At 44.8% G+C, this 18466-nt stretch overlaps 2 protein-coding genes across 2 annotated transcripts; one reads left to right on the top strand and one right to left on the bottom strand.

Annotated features, from left to right (window-relative positions):
* Nucleotides 1-3128: 3128 nt before the first annotated feature.
* LOC117705003 (proline-rich protein 30-like) lies at nucleotides 3129-4233 on the bottom strand. Its single transcript, XM_076932045.1, has 2 exons — nucleotides 4192-4233; nucleotides 3129-4127 (listed from the first exon to the last, which is right to left on the bottom strand). Exons 1-2 carry the CDS (start codon nucleotides 4231-4233, stop codon nucleotides 3270-3272), a joined length of 900 nt encoding a protein of 299 aa, XP_076788160.1. The 3' UTR covers nucleotides 3129-3269.
* A 6183-nt stretch (nucleotides 4234-10416) lies between these two features.
* Nucleotides 10417-14648, top strand: Sap18 (Sin3A associated protein 18). The gene is made up of 4 exons (XM_034499110.2): nucleotides 10417-10582; nucleotides 10714-10823; nucleotides 13743-13865; nucleotides 14236-14648. The coding sequence occupies exons 1-4, from the start codon at nucleotides 10454-10456 to the stop codon at nucleotides 14390-14392; spliced, it is 519 nt and encodes a 172-aa protein (XP_034355001.1). The 5' UTR covers nucleotides 10417-10453; the 3' UTR covers nucleotides 14393-14648.
* The last annotated feature ends 3818 nt before the right edge of the window (nucleotides 14649-18466 follow it).

Raw genomic sequence — 18466 nt, 5'->3', positions numbered from 1 at the left:
GTTCTGTGACTCTAGAGACCCTGATTAATACAGAAGCTGGTACTAGAAGTGGGGTGGAAACCTTAAATGTTTAGTTCATATGGAGATTATGTAGATATACAAAAAATGTACATCTTAACTGTACATTTCTTCCCTCACCAAGGCTGACCTGGTTACAGTTGCTGCTGAATGTCAGATCTGCCAACAGCAGAGACCAACACTGAGCCCCAGATATGGCATCATTTCTCGAGGTGACCAGCCAGCAACCTGGTGGCAGGTTGACTACATTGGACCACTTCATCTGTGGAAAGGCCAATGTTTTGTTCTTCCTGGAGTAGATAATCACTTTTGGTTATGGATTTGTCTTTCCTGCACATAATGCTTCTGCCCAAACCACCATCTGTGGACTTACAGAATGCCTTATCTATTGTCATGGTATTCCACATTGTATTGCTTCTGACCAAGGAACTCATTTCACAGCCAGAGAAGTGTGACAGTGAGCACACGGGTCATGGAACCTACTGGTCTTACCATGTTCCCATCATCCTGAAGCAGCTGGTCTGATAGAAAGATGGAATGGCCTTTTGAAGACGCAGTTACAGCGCCAATTAGGTGGCAGCAGGATGGAGGGCTGGGGCAGAGTTCTTCAGAAGGCAGTATATGCTTTGAATCAGTGTCCGATATATGGTACAGTTTCTCCCATAGCCAGGATCCATGGGTCCAGGAATCAAGGGTGGAAAAGGGAATAGTTCCTCTCACTATCACTCCTAGTGACCCTCTAGGAAAATTTTTGCTTCTTGGCCCCACAATCCTAAATTCTGCTGGCCTAAAAGTTTTGGTTCCAGAGGGGGGAGTGCTCCTACCAGGAGCCACAACAAACATTCCATTGAACTGGAAGCTCAGACTTCCCCCTGGTCATTCTGGGCTTCTAATGCCCTTAAACCAACAAGATAAGAAAGGAATGATAGTGTTAGGAGGGTGATAGATCCAGATTACCATGGGGAAATTAGATTGCCTCTCCACAGTGGAGGTAAGAAGGATTATGTCTGGATCGCAGGAGATCCATTAAGGTGTCTCTTAGTACCACCATGTCCTGTGATTAAAGCCAATGGGAAACTACAACAGCCTAATCCAAGCAGGATGACAAAGACCATAGACCCCTCAGGAATGAAGGTATGGGTCACTCCTCCAGGAGAAGAGCCTAGACCTGCTGAGGTGCTTGCCGAGGGTGGAGGAAATCAGAATGGGTGGTAGAGGAAGGTAGTTATAAATACCAGCTAAGACCATGTAACCAGTTGCAGAAACTAGGATTATAAAGTAATATGAATAGTTCTGTTTTATTTTGTTAAGAATAACTTTGACTTTCTTCCACTTTAACATCAATTGGTATTTAAATTGAGACACTAAACGAATGTTCCCAAGAGACACTGCCCCATGGTAAATTTACAAATGTGTTTGTGATTTTATGAGGAATAGTTATATTGTGTTAGGTAGGTGTATTCATGACCTTGTTATTGTTTCATGTGGACATGAGATATTATTTGTGTCAGGTTGACAAGGGGTGGATTGTGGTAGCTATTCCTGGTTGTCAATTTGACTATATCTGGAATGAACTACAATCCAGAATTGGAAGGCTCACCTGTGATCCTGATCTTGAGACATAGTGGCTATGAAGATCTTAGGCTCAGGCAAGGTAGTAGATGCCCTTAATCCCAGGAGACTAAGGCAAGGAGATCTCTGAGTTCCAGGTCACCTAGGACAAAGCAAGTCCCAGATCCAGGCGTATTAGTACACACCTTTAATCTGGGCCACACCTTCTGCTGGAGACCTACATAAGGACATTGGAAGAAGAAAGACTCTCTTCTTTGCCTGCTTGCCTTGTGGGACTGAGCAACTGCTAGATTCTTGGACTTCCATTCACAGTTGCTGCTGACCATTGTTGGGGAGTTGGCCTACAGACTGTAAGTCATCAACAAATTCCCTTACTATATAGAGACTAGCCATAAGTTCTGTGACTCTAGAGAACCCTGACTAATACACTATGCTTGTTCAAAACACTCTTCATGAACCTTAACCAGAGAACTGTCAGGGGCAGCCCTGCTTATACACTGAAGGCTTAGAATCAGCCATGGGCCTGACATAAATGCCTGCTAACACAAAGTCTTGGGTCCCTGTGGAAAAACACTGACACAGATACTGTAAACAAGCAGCTTTGGTGAAAAGTTGCCAAGCCTAAGTCGTCATAGACCTTGTAGATAGGTAGCCTTGGTGGATAGTACCAACCTAGATAAGGACAAGTGAATCATAGGCAGAGTCATAGTGAACTGTCCCCTGAACCTTCACCCAGCTGACACTCTGTTCTGGAAGATGTCTGTACTCCCCCTGAACACCTACGCTCCTGCATCATCCCCTTCCCCACATCCTGCCTCTATGTGCATATAACCCCTGTGTGAAAAAAGTAAAATCAGCAGTTTGACCAGCCTATAGACAAGCCGCTCTTTCTTTGTGTCCCCTGTCCTCCAGTTCTCTCTTCCAGCTTCTGATCCCAGTTCAATGCCCTGTGGGATTGTGTGTGTATCCCCACTGAAGACAAAGGCGGGCATTGGATCCCCTGGAACTAGAGTTACAATTGTGAGCTGCCCATGGGTGCTGAGACAGCATCTCTCTAGCCCTTCTGAAGGAGCCTTCTAGTTTCCAGTCTGTGCATGTGCTGTACATGATACTTGTGCTCTCCTATAACGAGTCGCTAGCAATGTCCTTCCCTGTGAGGACAATAAGCCGCTGCATCCTAGTCAACCCAGGCTGTCCCTGGAGAAATAGACCTATTGGCCTAATCTTTGGTTCCAATTATGCTTGAATTAAACACAAGAAGGGCCTTGTAGAAGTCTCTAAGCATCAGGTACTAGAGTGTACTCAAGTACATAGCATTTGGTACGTACTTAATTAAGGATCCTTAATTCTTCCGTCCCCCAACCTTTTGTGGGACTGGCCTAATCCCATAGCCATTGATTCTATCCTGTGGGCATAGTAGACACAAACACAAGATTCTCAGGGTTAGGCTTTATTGGATATACTGAAGGCTAAATGAGGCCTTGGGTGCCTCTGGTTTCTTCAACTAGGGGAGAGCAAACTCCACAAGGGGTTCCCAGGGTTCAGGGCAGGAGAACACACCTGGCTTCTGGCCAGCCAGCCCTTCAAGGTGTCTCTGTGCCTCCCCAAGGTCTGAGAAGTCCTGGTAGGGAGGATGGGGTTTGGAGGGGGTGTTCCAGAGGGTCTCCGCTGCTCTGGAATTAAGATGGCGACTTTAGGAGAATAGACCTTAGGGACAGAGACCTCTTTGAGACAGAAGACCTGGGTTTTGGGGACACAGTGGCCTGTCTTGGCTCCTGAAGTAGAGACCTGCAACACTGGTTGGGTTTTGGTGATTGAAGGTCTACAGACCGGAGGCTCCCGGCCTGGAAGAACGTGCCGGTGATTTGAACTGATGCTTGGGTTACAGGCTTTTGACTGTGGAGGGACTCTTCCTGGGACTCTGCTCCCGCCGGACTTTTTTTTTGGAGCAGATGCAAAGACTTGGCCTGACCCCGAGGCAGGCAGAGGCCGTAGCCAATGCTTAGTCGGAGGCTCCCATATTCCTGGCCCTGGGCACAGGGCAGTAGTTGAGGGAAGGCAAGCAGACGGGGTATAGTCTTGTACTTGGGAGTGGGGCAAGACGGGGTGCGGAGCTGGAGGCACACTAGACATATGGGGTACTCCACGACTGGGGCTGTGCCGGTTGTGCCTACCCACAGGCGCTGCAGAAACTGTAGCTGTAGGTCTTGTGCAATTCTGCGGACCGCCAGGGCTTGAGCGAGGGCCCTTGGGTCCTTGAATTCTGCAGGGCCCATCTTGCTTGGCACACATCCCCCTGCCGCTCCAGGGGACCCGATGCTTCTGGATGGAGGACACTGCCATGCTTGCTTGTTACTCTGAATTCCTTGAGAAGGTGAGGTGGGGCTGGGGGAAGTGATCGTGGTGCTTTGAAAGTCCTGGAGGGGGGGAGGGGACTGGTAGGAGTGGATCTGTGTCAGAGAAGGAGGAAAAAAACGCGTGCGTGGTGGTGGGCAAAGGAAAGTGGGAAGGGAGGGTCTGATGGGGAGAAAGAGATGCTAAGTTGGGTGGAGGGGAGTCCACGAACTGTGAGAGGACCTGAGGGGGACACTCTGGGGGTACTGTGTTCTGTAGCAGCACCTGGTCCTTGTTTTGATGCAACATTGCCTTGAATCCTGGAGGCAAGGGGATGGGGTGACAAGACCAGTAAGTGGTTAAAGACCTAACAGTCAGTGTGGGGATCTCTGAAGCCAGCTGTGGCTGGTAGTCAAGGCTGCCTTCTGTGCACAGTGTGGCCGCAGCAGCCTCGTTCTGCTGCAGGCATCAGCAGCAGGCCAAGGGGACACGTGGCCTCTTCTACCTGGCTGTGGCTTGCTCAGGCCAGAGCCTGCATCTAAGCTTGGCTCCTCACGTTTCCTCAGCCATTCGCTGAGGATGTATGGAGACAGAGAATGAGAGCTGTCCCTGGGAGCTGAGGGACAACCGCAACTCTCTGGGTGGAATCAGGAGGAAGACACAGTCTGTAGGACCTGTGGAGAAAAAGACAGAGGTCAAAATGTCGGGGTGATTGGTTCACTTCTGGATTCTATGTCAGGTGCTCATTTCCAGTGTGAACTGAAGACCCTCAAAGTGAGGTCTTTGGATGTAGTTCAGCTGGTAAATTGTTTGCTTAGCATGCATGAAGTCCTTGCCACGATCCTCATCACCACTTGAGGGTGGCATGCTGGCACAAGCCTGTAACCCCTGTGGGGATATAAGGAGCTCGAGGCTAGCCTGGGTTCCATGAGTCTGTCTCAAAACAACAAAGACTAGCAGTTTGTCACCTTTGAGGTGAGGAAATCTGGCGAGGTGCTGTAGAGAAGGTTAGAAAAGTGGAGATTAAGGCTGGAAGGAGGGAGGGACTGAGAGGAAACGGGCAGCAGAGAGCAGTGAGGGCCCAGATGGGGACAAGACTAGAGAGGACTGTGCAGTGCTTTACCAACGTGCGTGCCTTCCACAGTTTCAAAAGACACGTCACCAAATAGGGGACCTGTAAGAGAAAGCAGAGTCATGAAGCAGTCTATGTGCCCTCCTCCCGCCCCCACACTCTGACCCCTAAACTGACTCTGACCCAGTATTCCAGTCTGAGCAGTGCCCTCAGTCCTTTTTCTGATACACAGTGCTCTTCTGTGGTACAGAATTTTGTCCTAATCCTGATACACAGATTTTGTAAGCATCCTGGTTTCTTGGCATGCTGGTTCCCCTGGCCTCTTGTCACTCTCAACACTCAGCCCTCAATCCTTCTCCCTCAGCCTGGCCTTGGCTGAGAAGTATTATCAGAGCCAGTGGCAGCAACAGTAGGGCCAGCTGGTCAAAGGCTTCAAGACACAGTGGGAGCTGAGGGGCTCGTTCCCTGAAAGCAGCTCTCCCTCTCTGGCATCAAAAGCCTATGTCACAGAGGTCAGATAATGACATCATAGATTCTGCCTTCTCTTCACCCTCAATGCTCTGGGTGTTTGTCAGGGACCTGCAAAGGCTGTTTTGGTAAAATATTTCAGGTAGAATGGTTGATGTATACCCACAAACCTAGCTCTGCTTGTCTGTTCTTAATATTCACAGCTATCCTCAGTCTCCAGGAGGCAGGGCTGAGCCTGCAACTTCCTCATTGGCTTGCTGTTCAATGCCCTGTGGGACTGGGGCAAAGAACAAAGACTCTGCTGGGTTTTTTTGTTTGTTTGTTTTGTTTTGTTTTTTGGGTTTTCTTTCTTTAGGCTTCCTTTGTCAATGCAATGAATATAAATCTCTTTACCTTAGACTCAGGTAGACTCTTCCGACAAGGGCAAAAGGCAACCACGTTCTTCACCAAAATACCACAAAACAGTCTCTAGGCCACATTATGAAATTCTCCACTGAAACCTCTTGGGCCAGATCTGCACAGTTCAAATGAAACTCAGCAACAAAGTCTTCCATATTCCTACTAGGATGGCCCATTACGCCCCATTTAAAGGACAGGATGGTCACTGAAAGCTCTAGGCCACCCAGTGCTACATGACAACTCTTTGTCTCAAAAGTTCTCTTTCTGAGACTGCTCATGCTGCTGTGTGTCTGTTGCCGGTTACTTGTGTTTAGTAAAGTCATTTATATGTTGTCCGTTGGTACAGTCTTTCCTCCCTCCTGTGTTCTGAGGCAGTGCCTCATGTATCCTAGGCCAGCCTCAAGTTTACTTTGTAGCCAAAGATGACTTGAACTGTTCATCTTCCTGCCCTTACCATCCAAATGCTGAGATAAAGGAATAAAGGCATATATGCAACTATGCCTAGCTTTTGTGTTGCTGGAGAGCAAACCGAGGGCCTTGAGTGTGTTAAGCAAGAACTCTCCAAACTGAGTGACATCTTAGCTTTTTGACTTTTTTTTCTCTTTTTATCAATTCATAAGTGTGGATTTTGTTGGTGGTGGGTTTTTCTGTTTTCTTTCATTCTTCTGTCACTGTCTCTGTCTCTTTGTTTCTCTGTTTCTTTCTTTCTTTCTTTCTTTCTTTCTTTCTTTCTCTCTTTCTCTCTCTCTTTCTGAGACTGGTCTGTGTAGTCCTGGCTATTCTGGAACTCACTCTGTAGACCAGGCTGGGTTCAAACTCACAGAGATCCACCTTACGGCTAATGTTTTAAGTAATGAGAACTCCAGATTTGGCAGAGAGGTGTCCTGCGATGGAATTTAGGTAATCTGGCCACTCCTCTGCAGAGGATATAGGAATATGATGGGGATCCAACAGCAGTCCCAGGAGTAAGGAAAGCAACTTAATGATGTTGAAGTAGAGGTCTCTCTAAGGAGGAAGGCTTCTGTTTTTTTTAATTAATTAATTAATTAATTAATTATTTTTATTGGATATTTTATTTACATTTCAGATGCCATCCCCTTTCCCCATTTCCCCTCCCTAGAAAACCCCTATCTCATCCCTCCTCCTCCTTTTTGCTTTTATACAATGTTTTAAATGTTGATCAAAGGCTTTATAAGTTTGGTAATGCTCAATAACAAGATGCCCATACAATCAGAAGTGTAACCCAACATCCAACCTAGGTATACCAACTATCTATGCCTGGTAGAGACACACGAATATCTGCCTCCATGTCTCTCTCTCTCTCTCTCTCTCTCTCTCTCTCTCTCTCTCTTTCTCTCTCTCTCATCTCCTAGCTCCTCCTCCTCTCCTTATTCCTCCTCCTCCTCTCCTTACTCCTCCCACCTTAGCTTCTACTACAAATCACCCTTCCTGTTAAAATAAAACTTTTCTCTCAAAATACAATTAAAGCATAACTATACCAATTTGTGTCAGTAAGATACAAGATACACCTAATACCCAGTCCATCATTTTGTTGACTAACCAGAACCTCTGTCATCTCTCCTAACTAAAAGACTTAGTTCTGAACCTGGCTTTTTTCTTGGCTTTAGAATGAATGTCAGCTGAAAACCATCCTCTCAAATCTTTTCTCTCAAAGTAAATAGCCAGGATTGGCTATGAGACTATAAGTTTTCAACCCCGTCAGAAATCCAGAATGACTGAGTTAACTGAAATTATGGGAAGCACAAAGCATAGCTTCTAAAACTTAGCCAATTTATAGAGACCGCTGAACACCTGGACAGTCCCTATACTACAAAACGTTGGAGCATCTGATCTTCAGCCTTCTGACCCAGGATCATCTGACAGACCTAGTGATGCAGAATTATTAAGGGCTGATTACTCTGTCTTGGCAGATATAATCAGTCGACTATTCTGCAAGTGTGTCCTTTTCTGGACAGTAATTTGTCTGTAAATGAAAAGAGGCAATTCTTGCCTAGTGGCTGTCTCACCACAATTGGAGTAACTTCAAAGATGCTCAGTTTCTTCTTAGAATCCAAGACAGGAAGCTGTCAGAAGCAGACAGATCTCTAATAAAAATGAACATTAATACAGAAATGTTTGTAACTTCAATTCTGTGGACTTCTGATGTTTTGAAAACCAACTATCTATGTAAGGCAATCTGGACTGTTGTCTGTTAACTCTTCTCAGCTATTTCTAATATTTTCTAATATATTTTAAATAGTCTATTTAAAATATAGAAAACACCCTAACAATAAACTCAGAGTCATGAATTTGCTATAGGCCCTTAACTCACAGGCTAACCATCTCAAATCAGTTTTAAAAAGTTAAAGAAGGACTGGGTCTAAGCCTTGTATTCTTAAATGTGTTCTATAGGCACAATGCCTATGAGAGTAACAATATTAATCTCACTTTTATATCAATAAGAAACTCATACCAATGAAAACCTTAAATTTGAAATCAAAGTAAATTTTGTACTATTTAAGAAATTATAACGTCATCTTAATAACAATTATACATATTTCTACCAGTAAGTTATGGCTATGCAATAAATCCTAGCTAATCCTCCCCGTTCCACCAAAACCACTACTTTTCCCTAGAAAGACAGCCCAATATTAACCACCTCAGTCCCCAAGCCCAGGGAATAGGGGTGCCGACTCTTCATTAACTTCTTCAAGCTGATTATGGGTGTTGAGATATTAGAAGAGGGGCAGGGGGAAGAGTAAATTGATAAGCCTCTGACTCTGTGTCTTCACTACATCCAGCTGGAATTCCAGGACATCAGAGGTTTGAGCAGGTCTGCTCAGCTTGCTTGATGAGTAGATACACCAAGGCTGTGTATTCTGCAATATACAATTCTCAAAACGAATTTTAGTATCAAGATAATTTTTTGTTTGAATTCTGGAATCTAGTCTTCTGGCGGCCTGCCTCTGTCATGTCTAATCCATATAATTCTGGGAGTTTCTATGAAGGTGTGCTCCCACCATCCTCCCGTTCCTGCCTCCCTGCTCTCGAATTCCTCAACACTAGGGAATCCAAACTTTTAGGTACCAAGGCCCTCCACTTCCACTGATGTCTAATCCCTTACCCCCCCCCCCCCCAGGAGGAGGGCTTCTGAATTTAGCAGATAGTGAAGATACAAGATAGGAATTTAGGCAGAGATTTAGCAAGTTAATCCGTGTTGCCCCACCCTGACTTGGGTCTGCTAACCACTAGCAGCACAGCAGTTTGGCGAAGGAGGGTCTGGATAGAGGACGTAAGGCCTGGCTGGCCCTCTCTACAGGAACAGCCTCTGTCTGAAGTTACAAGCATTCTACATCCTTTTACATCTGTTTATTTTTATGTTGTGTATATGGGTGTTTTGATTGTTTGCAGTCTATGCACCACATGCATGTAATGCCCAAGGAGGCCAGAAGAGGGCATCAGATACTCTGTAACTGGAGTTACAGGTGTTGAGAATTGTAACCTGGTTCTCTGTAAGAACAGCAAGTGAAGAGCATTCTTGTAATGTCTATGGATATACTCCTAGCAAAGATTTCCTCTAGAGTCTAAACAGCAAGAAGGGGATTGTAAGGATTAGAGGGAATCCAAAGTGTGTGTGCCAGCTTGCCTTCTCACCAGAGTACAGAAGTGCCAAGATCAACAGCTGCTATGTCGGTTTCTACTTTTTGCAGATACACTACATCCGATTTGTTTGTAAAGCCATCTTTTAAAAGCAGTCACCACATCTTTAACAAACTCTCTGGATTAGTAGTGTGATTCAGAACCTTATATGTTTATTGTTATCTTAGATTTCATTTTTTAAAGCAACTGCTTTAAAATGGAGCCATGGGGTTTATGTTTTATTATCTATAGCATATTGTGAAGGTTTTTTCAATCAGTCTTCCCCACTGGTACTTTTGTAGTTTTTGGTTTGAAACAGGCTCTCTCTACATAGTTCTGACTGCCCTGACACTCAATCTGTTGACCAGGTTGGCCTTGAACTCACAGAGGTCCACCTGTCTCTGCCTCCAGAGTGCTGGGTGGTGCTCCAGAAGCATGCACCACCTCGCCGCTGGGTTTGCTTCTCTTGAATTTTGCGTGACATAAGAAGAGCCCAGTTCATTCAGAGTCCCAAAACAGACGGCTTCACCCCATCATCTACAGAAAACATCATTTCGCTGGCCTTGCAGTACCTGTCTACATTGGGGTCCATATAAACCAATCCAGTCGGTTTATCATCACTATGACTACCTTGTTCATGTTTTAACATATCATGTGAATGTTCTTAAGCTTTTCGTGTTCGCTACACATTTTCACGTGTACGCATGAAAATGTCACGTTAAGCTTACTTGGGTAGTGAACGCGTAAGAAAAGAACTAAGACAAGGATCAACTTTTCTACAGACGCCCGTAAACCACTGCGCATGCGTGTGCCTCCCCTCCCCAGGGCTACACGTACTACGCGCCCGCGCGTACGCATATAGTGGAAGTGCGCCTGCGCCAAGCGACGCTCCGCCCTGTCACTCCTCCGCTATAAAACCTCGTGCCTTTCCTCGCGAGAGACGACTAGCTCATGCTCGCTGCAGGGGTCGGAGGTCAGGGCGAGCGTCTCCCGGGCCGAAGGAGGAAGATGGCGGTGGAATCGCGCGTTACACAGGAGGAAATTAAGAAGGAGCCGGAGAAGCCGATCGACCGCGAGAAGGTGCGGGTCGCGGGCGCCTACGGGGCAGAGGCGGAGGGCGGGCGGGCGGGCGGGCGCCCGGACGCGGCCTGCGGACGGGTGGGCGGGAAGGCCAAATGCGCGCCCGAGGCTGACTCCCTGCTTCTCCCCAGACCTGCCCGCTCCTGCTGCGGGTCTTCACCACCAACAACGGCCGCCACCACCGAATGGACGAGTTCTCCCGCGGGAACGTGCCTTCGAGCGAGCTGCAGATCTATACCTGGTGAGCTGCGTGGGGCCCGGGCCTTGCGGGCTGCGCCCTCGGGGACAGACAGGGCGGGCGTTCCCAGTGCGGACGAATCGTTAGGTTAGCGAGAACTGACCAGCGTTGCTCTCACCGGATGGCCACCTGGTACTAAATGATCCGGAGATAGTTTAAGATGCGGTAGAGTATACCATGTTCTCAGCGTAGGCAATGTGAAGCTTCAAGTCTCGTAGCACCAAAATAGTAAAAAGCGCCTTCAAACCCGAGTCCTTTCTGCTCCGACACTTGGTGTAAAAGCGTTTGGTGTTTGCTCAGTGAGGAAGGCTGTCCAAGGGTTTTATCTCAAGCCCACTCTGCTAGGACCGTTACAGGCTTGTCCTTCGTATTGTGTCAGGTTGACACTGTAGTAACTTTGGAGACGCAGCAAAGGCCAATTTTAATAATATTTTTGTTGAGGTTGGTAGGTATAACATAAAACTTGCCACTTAAACTTTTGAAAGTTATGCAGCTTCTGCTTATAAAACCTTTTCACACACTTCGCAGCTAGGTACTCTGCAACTCTTAAGCAAATAGTAATTTTTTTTATTGCAAGCGGATCTCTTGAGTTTGATGCCAGCCAGGACCACACACAGAGTCCCTGTCTCGGGGAAAACAAACAACCCCCTCCCACCCAAAACACGAGATAGTGATTGAATTTTTAAGGGAGAACTATTGGAGTAGTAATGTAAGCCATGTTCCAAATAGTAAAATTTCATGTCTCCCAACAAAAGTCTTCCAGCTTGCCAGTACTTTCCTTACATCCTAAGGGTATAAAGTACTGCCTTTCTATACAGTGAGCGCCCCTTTCCAGAGAGGGTTGTGTCTCGATTATCTGTAGAGATTGTTCCAGGACCACATGGATACCAAAATCTTGGGATGATCAAGTTTTTTACTGTAAAAGCTTGCCCTCCTTTTGCTAGGGCAATGCAGACTGTAAAAATTTGTTTAATTTTTTAAAATGGCCTCAAAAAAGAATATCAGAGTTATTTCACTTCAGAGTTTATGCAAGCATTGAAGCTTACTAGGGACAAAATGTAAAATTTCAGAGTTAATTGCAGAATAGAGTATGAATTCTTGCAAAGTAGAATTTAGCTGCAAAATTACATAAGAAGGTAACAGTTGTCTTTTTATCTGAAGTTTTACAACTTATTTGATTACACAGTGAACTATATACAGTTAAAATAAGATTTTACTTGAACTATACATACCGTGAATTATATTTTTTTGTGTCAGTTTCAATATTATATCTTTCAAATTTTTATTTATTTTGTATGTATGTGGGTGTTTTACCTTCGTGTGTGTGTGTGTGTGTGTGTGTGTATGCACCACATAAATGCCTGGTGCCTGTTGAGGTCAGAAGTGGGAATCAGATCTCTGGGACTGGAGTTAATAATGCTTGTGAGCTGCTCTGTTGGTGCTTGGAGTTGAACTCAGTTCTTCTGCAAGAGCAACAGTGCTCCTGAGTCTGAAAGGCTGAGTTCTGTTACAGGAATATTGAGAAATACCTGGAATAGAAAATGGGGGACAATGTAGTTCTCCTGGGTATTTTCACTCCATGTATTGAGTACAGTAGTGTGGAGATTTGTAACATTCACAGTAAAAATGCCGTGGGTTCTTTGGTTCTCGGTACCCTTACATCAGTGTTCTCATTCTGAGGTATCTTTCTAGGGTTCTACTGTTTTTTTCTGGCACTTTGCACAGAATGCTATTTCAAGTTTAGACTTTGCATTTCACTTACCTCCTTGTTGGCAAAACCAGTATAAGTGAACTAGGTTAATTGTTGCTGCGATGTTTACATTTTCAGTTACTTTGCTCTAGATTGTACTATAGTGGCACTATATTTAGTTAGAGTTCAGATAACTATTTTTAAGTTAATAATGGCTTAAGTTATGAAAGGAGCTTGCAGTTTGTCTTAAAATTTTGTGTCCTTGGTTTTAGGATTCCATCATTTTAAAAACCCATTTTTTTCCCCATTATTTTGTGTTGTATGTGCATTGTGTAGGTGCTACGGCTCGTAGGTCAGAGGACCTTTTTTGGACTATTTCCACATTTACTTGAGAGTTCTGGGGATTGAACTCAGGACAGCTGGCTTATGCAGTAAGTGACTTTACCTGCTGAGCCATCTCACTGACAGATTTATCTTGTGTGTCTGTGTGGCCTGTGGGAGTGCTGTAGCACATGTGTGAGGTCAGAAGGCAGGTTTGGGACCGCTCTCTGCATTGAGTGGGTTCCAGGGTTCAGACTAAGGTTGTTGGGTTGTCAGCAAGCATGTTTGCCCGCTCAGCATTGCCTCCATTGTTAAGATTCAGTGAATGAACAAGAAATTCTGTATCCTTATGAAGATGCTGTCCTAGCACATTGGCTTTAGGATGCATTCTACTTTTAGACCCCGTAATGTATAGGAGATTGCGTATCTTAGAAAATAGTTATTTTGTGTAGTCGAATAATTTGTACTGGTTACTGTAGATAAGTAGATTGCTGAGCCAGATGTTATGTAGTCTTAGAACGAGGTATGTGGGGCTCTCCGGAAGACCTTGTAGCAGGATTCTTTGATTTATGATGGTTTTCCGAAGGGGGGACAGCACAGGAAGTATTCAAGGCAGTTTTTTCTTTGTCATTAGGGATGTGTATGTGTGTGCGTGCATTCCATGAGATTCGTGAGGAGGTCAGAAGACAACTGTGGCAGTTGGTTCTCTCCTTTTGACCCTTACTTGGGTTGACACAGGTTGCTAGGATTGTGCAGCAAACTGACTTCCCTGCCAGGCCATCTTGGCAGCCACAAATCAGATAGTGTGAAGCACTGAACTATGAGCGACTCAAGGATGCACCCCTTGCTCTGTGTAATGTCCTTGTTATACTAATGCTTATTAATCATAATTATCTCTTCAAAAAATTCAGGATGGATGCAACCTTGAAAGAACTGACTAGTTTAGTAAAGGAAGTCTACCCAGAAGCCAGAAAGAAGGGCACGCACTTCAATTTTGCAATTGTGTTTATGGATCTTAAAAGACCTGGATATCGGTAGGTGACTTATTACTTTTTATCACTTTAATTCCTTTTATCTCTGCATTTTGCAAGTCAGGCTCTGCTCCCCCAGCAAAACTAACTCTCTCTCTCTCTCTCTCTCTCTCTCTCTCTCTCTCTCTCTCTGATAAGATGCAGCAGTGTTGGAATTATAAACATATGTCACCATGCCTGGCTTGGGATAATGCCTTTAGTGTCTGTCTTCAGTGGCAGTAATGGTGTCTATAGGCTTATATTCAGATCTGGCTTAACTTGAATATAGTGCTTAAATTCTGGAAATTTGTCATGTGGAAATCTCCTCGTGTTCTCTGTAGTCTGTCCTGTTGATGCAGTTCTAGTCATTAACCTTCGGCTCTCTTTCCTGCAGAGTTAAGGAGATCGGCAGCACCATGTCTGGCAGGAAGGGCACTGATGACTCCATGACCCTGCAGTCGCAGAAGTTCCAAATAGGGGATTATCTGGACATAGCCATCACGCCTCCAAACCGGGCACCGCCTTCGTCAGGGAGGATGAGACCATACTGAATTCTATTGACTTTCTTGAAGTTATTTTTCAGCCAGTTTGTAAAATAAACTTACTTAATCCTTTCTTCCCCTGGACTTTGCCATTAAGCCTTTAAATTTTCAACAAATTGTAACACATTTATTTAGGAATTAGAGTTGGATGTACTTTGGTATATTAAAGAAAGTCCCTATGTTTTAAGCCCTTCTGTAAAATACGAAGAAAAGTGCTCTTAGCATTCTGTATAAAGCTGTGTTGTGAAATACATTGTTCAATCAGTCCAGGTGTAAATGTTAATGGAGGGATGAGTCTCACCTGATAATGTAGGGTTTTTATTAAGCAGTAGAGGGCATTTTAAGCCCTAAAGAGGCAAAATAAGAAAGCTATGGGGGTGTATAAAATGGTGAATATGTTTGTGGCATTAGACTATAGGCCTATGTGAGTAAGGCAAGTTGAAGGCTCCATCTTGTGTTGGAAATGTTTGACTCACTTAGGTGACCCAAGATAAAGTAGGTGGCAGGGGCTGGAGAGATGGATGGCTCAGAAGTTAAGAACACTTGTTCTCGCAGAGGACCCATGTCTGTTCCCAGCATGTATGATGGATGGCTCACAACTCTTTGTAGCTCCAGTCCTAAGGGATCTGACCCTGTCTCTGCCTCTGGGTGCCAGGTATTCATATAGTGAAGGGAGGAAATGAATCCATACCTAGATATGAGTGAGGCCTACCTTGAGCTGAGCATGGAAATGTGGCCTGTTGAGTGCTGTGAAAGCTGAGCCTTTGCAGTAGGCTTGAGAGTAGTAGTACATCACAGGGCAAGAGGCCCACTGAGTTAGTTGTCACCAGCCTGCACGCTGAGGTGCAGTGGCTGATTCCTGTGCACTGCCAGGTGTGGCTGCTTGATGAGCTCTCGATGGGCCTTAGGAACAACTGACCCCGCTTTGACTGCCTATCTGGTCTGTTGACTTATACACTTGCCAGTGGCTGTGATTTCTTAGGGTTGAAAAGTAAACTTCTGAAAGTATTCTATTAGGCTTAATTTTGACAAGGTAGCCATCACTGAGGACAAAATCATGGATTCTTTTCTTTTGCCAAATAAAGAAGTTCCTAGGGGTGGTAAGCTAAAACTCAAGAATAATCAAAGTAAAATTACATTTATTTTGGGGAAAGGGAGTATGGACAACTTTTGGGAGTTGATTCTCGGCTTCCACTATTTAGGGTGAAACTCAGGTTGTCATGCTTGATAGGGTAGACCCCTTCACAGCCATCTCCATGGCCCAAAGAGCATATTAACATTTTGGGTTTTTCTTGTCACTTTATAAGTGTTTGCCTGTCTATATGTACACCATGTCTGCATGGTCCTTTCAGAGGTTACAAAGTGTCAGACCCCCAGAACTGGCACTATAACTGGTTGTAAGTCTCCATGTGGATCCTGGGAACTGAACTGAGTCCTCGGCATAAGCAAAAAGTGCTCTCTGTAGCTCTTGTTTGTGAGTGGGACTCGCTTGTGAGTGGGACTGGCACTTCGTAGACCATGCTGGCCTAGAATTCAGATTTCTGACCTGCCTTTGCTTTCTATACTGGAATTAAAGGTATGTGTAAGATAGGACCCTGTTCAGGCCAAAGAGCAGTTTTAATATTAAACACTTAAAAGTCACATTATAAGGAAAAATCTTTAGCCTGGGAATGTTACATAACCATTACCCAAAAAGGTGCTATGAAGATATGCAGAGCCTTTTATTTTTTCAAGACAGGATTTCTCTTTGTAGCCCTGGCTGTACTAGAACTGAAACTGTAGACCAGACTGGCCTTGAATTCAGAGATCACCTACCTGCCTCTTGCCTCTCCAGTGCTGGAATTAAAGGCATGAGCCACCCTGCCCAGTGGCATAGCCTTCCAAGTGTGGGAGTCTGGAATGGAGAACTTTGTGCACAGGGAGTTTTCAGTGAGCATTAGTTGTTTCCAAAGTGGGACACACAAGCCTGTCCCTTTACTCTGCACCATAGGTGGTTCATATGTCCTAACCCTATTCAGCTGCTTTCACTTCCAAGGGAACTTTATGTGCAGTGACTTAAAGGGTCTTTCTGTACTCTGGAATTCCTGACCATCCTGCAGTTGGGCTTACAGGTCTGGTTGTACCCAACTAAAACAATTTAAATGTGAACTTTGAGGAATTTTTTTCAGTTTGAGAAACTTGCAGTGTTTCTGATTCACTTCATTCAAGCTTTTCATCAGTGACAATAGGTGCCAAGGACTTAAAGATCAGTGCCTCTAAAAAATATCTTACAGGAAGGATGAAAAGAATGTGCAGATGCTTATGACAAGTTCCATGAAAAGGATAATTGCTGAAACTACACGGGACAGTTCTGGAGATGGTGTGAGCTTGTCTGTCTCCAAAATGTGAGATTGCTCCTCCAGATAAAGGATTCAAGAAACACAAGAGGGACCACCATGCCAACAACTTCTGCAGTTTTAATCAAAGGTAGGGTCCTGCACGTTAGGCAAGCACTACCACTGAGCTGCACTCCGGCCTTCTCACCCAATTCTTTATGTACTGTTGGCAAGATCTGATGGTAGGGAGGGAGAAATGTCAGATTACATAACAACTGAGTAAAGGACATCCACATTTTACATCGGGGCTTTGCAAAACTAGGACACAAGGGAGAAATAACGTCAATGCTCCATTTCCTCATCTGTAGTGCCAGTTAACCTCAAATGTAAGAAAATACATAGGCATTTAGAAGCACACATGACAGTTAATTCTCAGTAACTCACTATCACTAGATCAGTAAATATGAGACCAGGGCATAGGCCACAGAAAGGGTCGCTGCTCTTACTAGCCGGTAACTCATTTGGGAGATGAACATGAATTTAAACTTGGATATATAGTATAAGTTCTACTTGGTATGACAGACAATAGAGTACTGGGATCTGGAACCATCCTCTAATACTATTCAGTTTTGTTTGCAATAACAATAAAACTACAACTAGCTTAAAACATGGGGGTTTATGATCATTTTATGGAAAGTGCAGGACACAGCTGGCTGTCCTGAGACTAGTTTACAATGGAGGTTTCACCTCAGTCTTGTGTGGGCTGTGTCCAAGGTGTGCCCTGCATGTTCAGAAAAGTAAACTCTCCTTCCGTGGTTCCCAGAGGCCCTGGCACTGACTGGCATGCTCACAGACTGCAATGCTGCTTGGTTGAGCTTAGAACTGGGTTGTAAGGTTTTTGTTGTTTTGAGACAGGGTTTCTCTGTGTAACCCTGGCTGTCCTGGAACTCACTCTGTAGAACAGGTTAGCCTGGAACTCAGAAATCTGCCTGCCTCTGCCTCCCAAACGCTAAGACTAAAGGCGTGCGCCACCACCGCCTGGCGGGTTGTAAGTTTTTAAGTGTAGAGGAGCAAACAATGTTAGGTGTAAGCTGCTTGAAGACAGAGAATGAAGCAAGAACAGGCAGGAAAATATCTAGGCAGAGCAGCCACTGTGTTAAGTTCCAAGGCAGGATGCTGAAGACTGGCAGGGACAAACCACACACTGCAGGAGAGCAGTCACTTAGGCCTCAGTAAAGATGGAGCTCATTTAATAAGACCAGTGGGAAAATTCCCTGACCATAGTGACATTCTAAGTGACAAACTAGGATAGCACTGCTGAAGGTGAGGCCAGGGAAACAAATTTTGTACAACCTGAGGGGCCAAGGTCAAAACAAGCAGAGCTGAAGCCCAAGTCTACTATGACTTTGCCTCAAGCGACCGCCCCACCCATTTATTTCTCTTCAGTAAAACCCAAAAGGGCTGCCTAAAGCTACCCTTTACTTCCCTTTCTTCAGTCTATCTCAAACTTCATGTCTAAAATTAACACCACCTTTGACAAATCTTACAGTACAACTAAGTCTCTGAATTCTCAGCAGCCATGAAAGAAATGGTACTGTGCCCGAAATGCTTCCCCTTGTGTATATGTGAATCTTTCTCAACATTTCCTATAACATTCTCCTCTTTCCTGGGTCTCTAAAATTTTATTAGGTTTATCCACTGTATTTTATGCGCGTTTTTGCTTGCATATAGTATTGTGTCCCACATTTCTGTGCTTGGTGCCCATAGA

This window comes from Arvicanthis niloticus, chromosome 3 (genome assembly GCF_011762505.2).
Source record: "Arvicanthis niloticus isolate mArvNil1 chromosome 3, mArvNil1.pat.X, whole genome shotgun sequence".
In the NCBI taxonomy this organism is placed as follows: domain Eukaryota; kingdom Metazoa; phylum Chordata; class Mammalia; order Rodentia; family Muridae; genus Arvicanthis; species Arvicanthis niloticus.
This window is presented reverse-complemented; position numbering and strand designations above follow the sequence as displayed.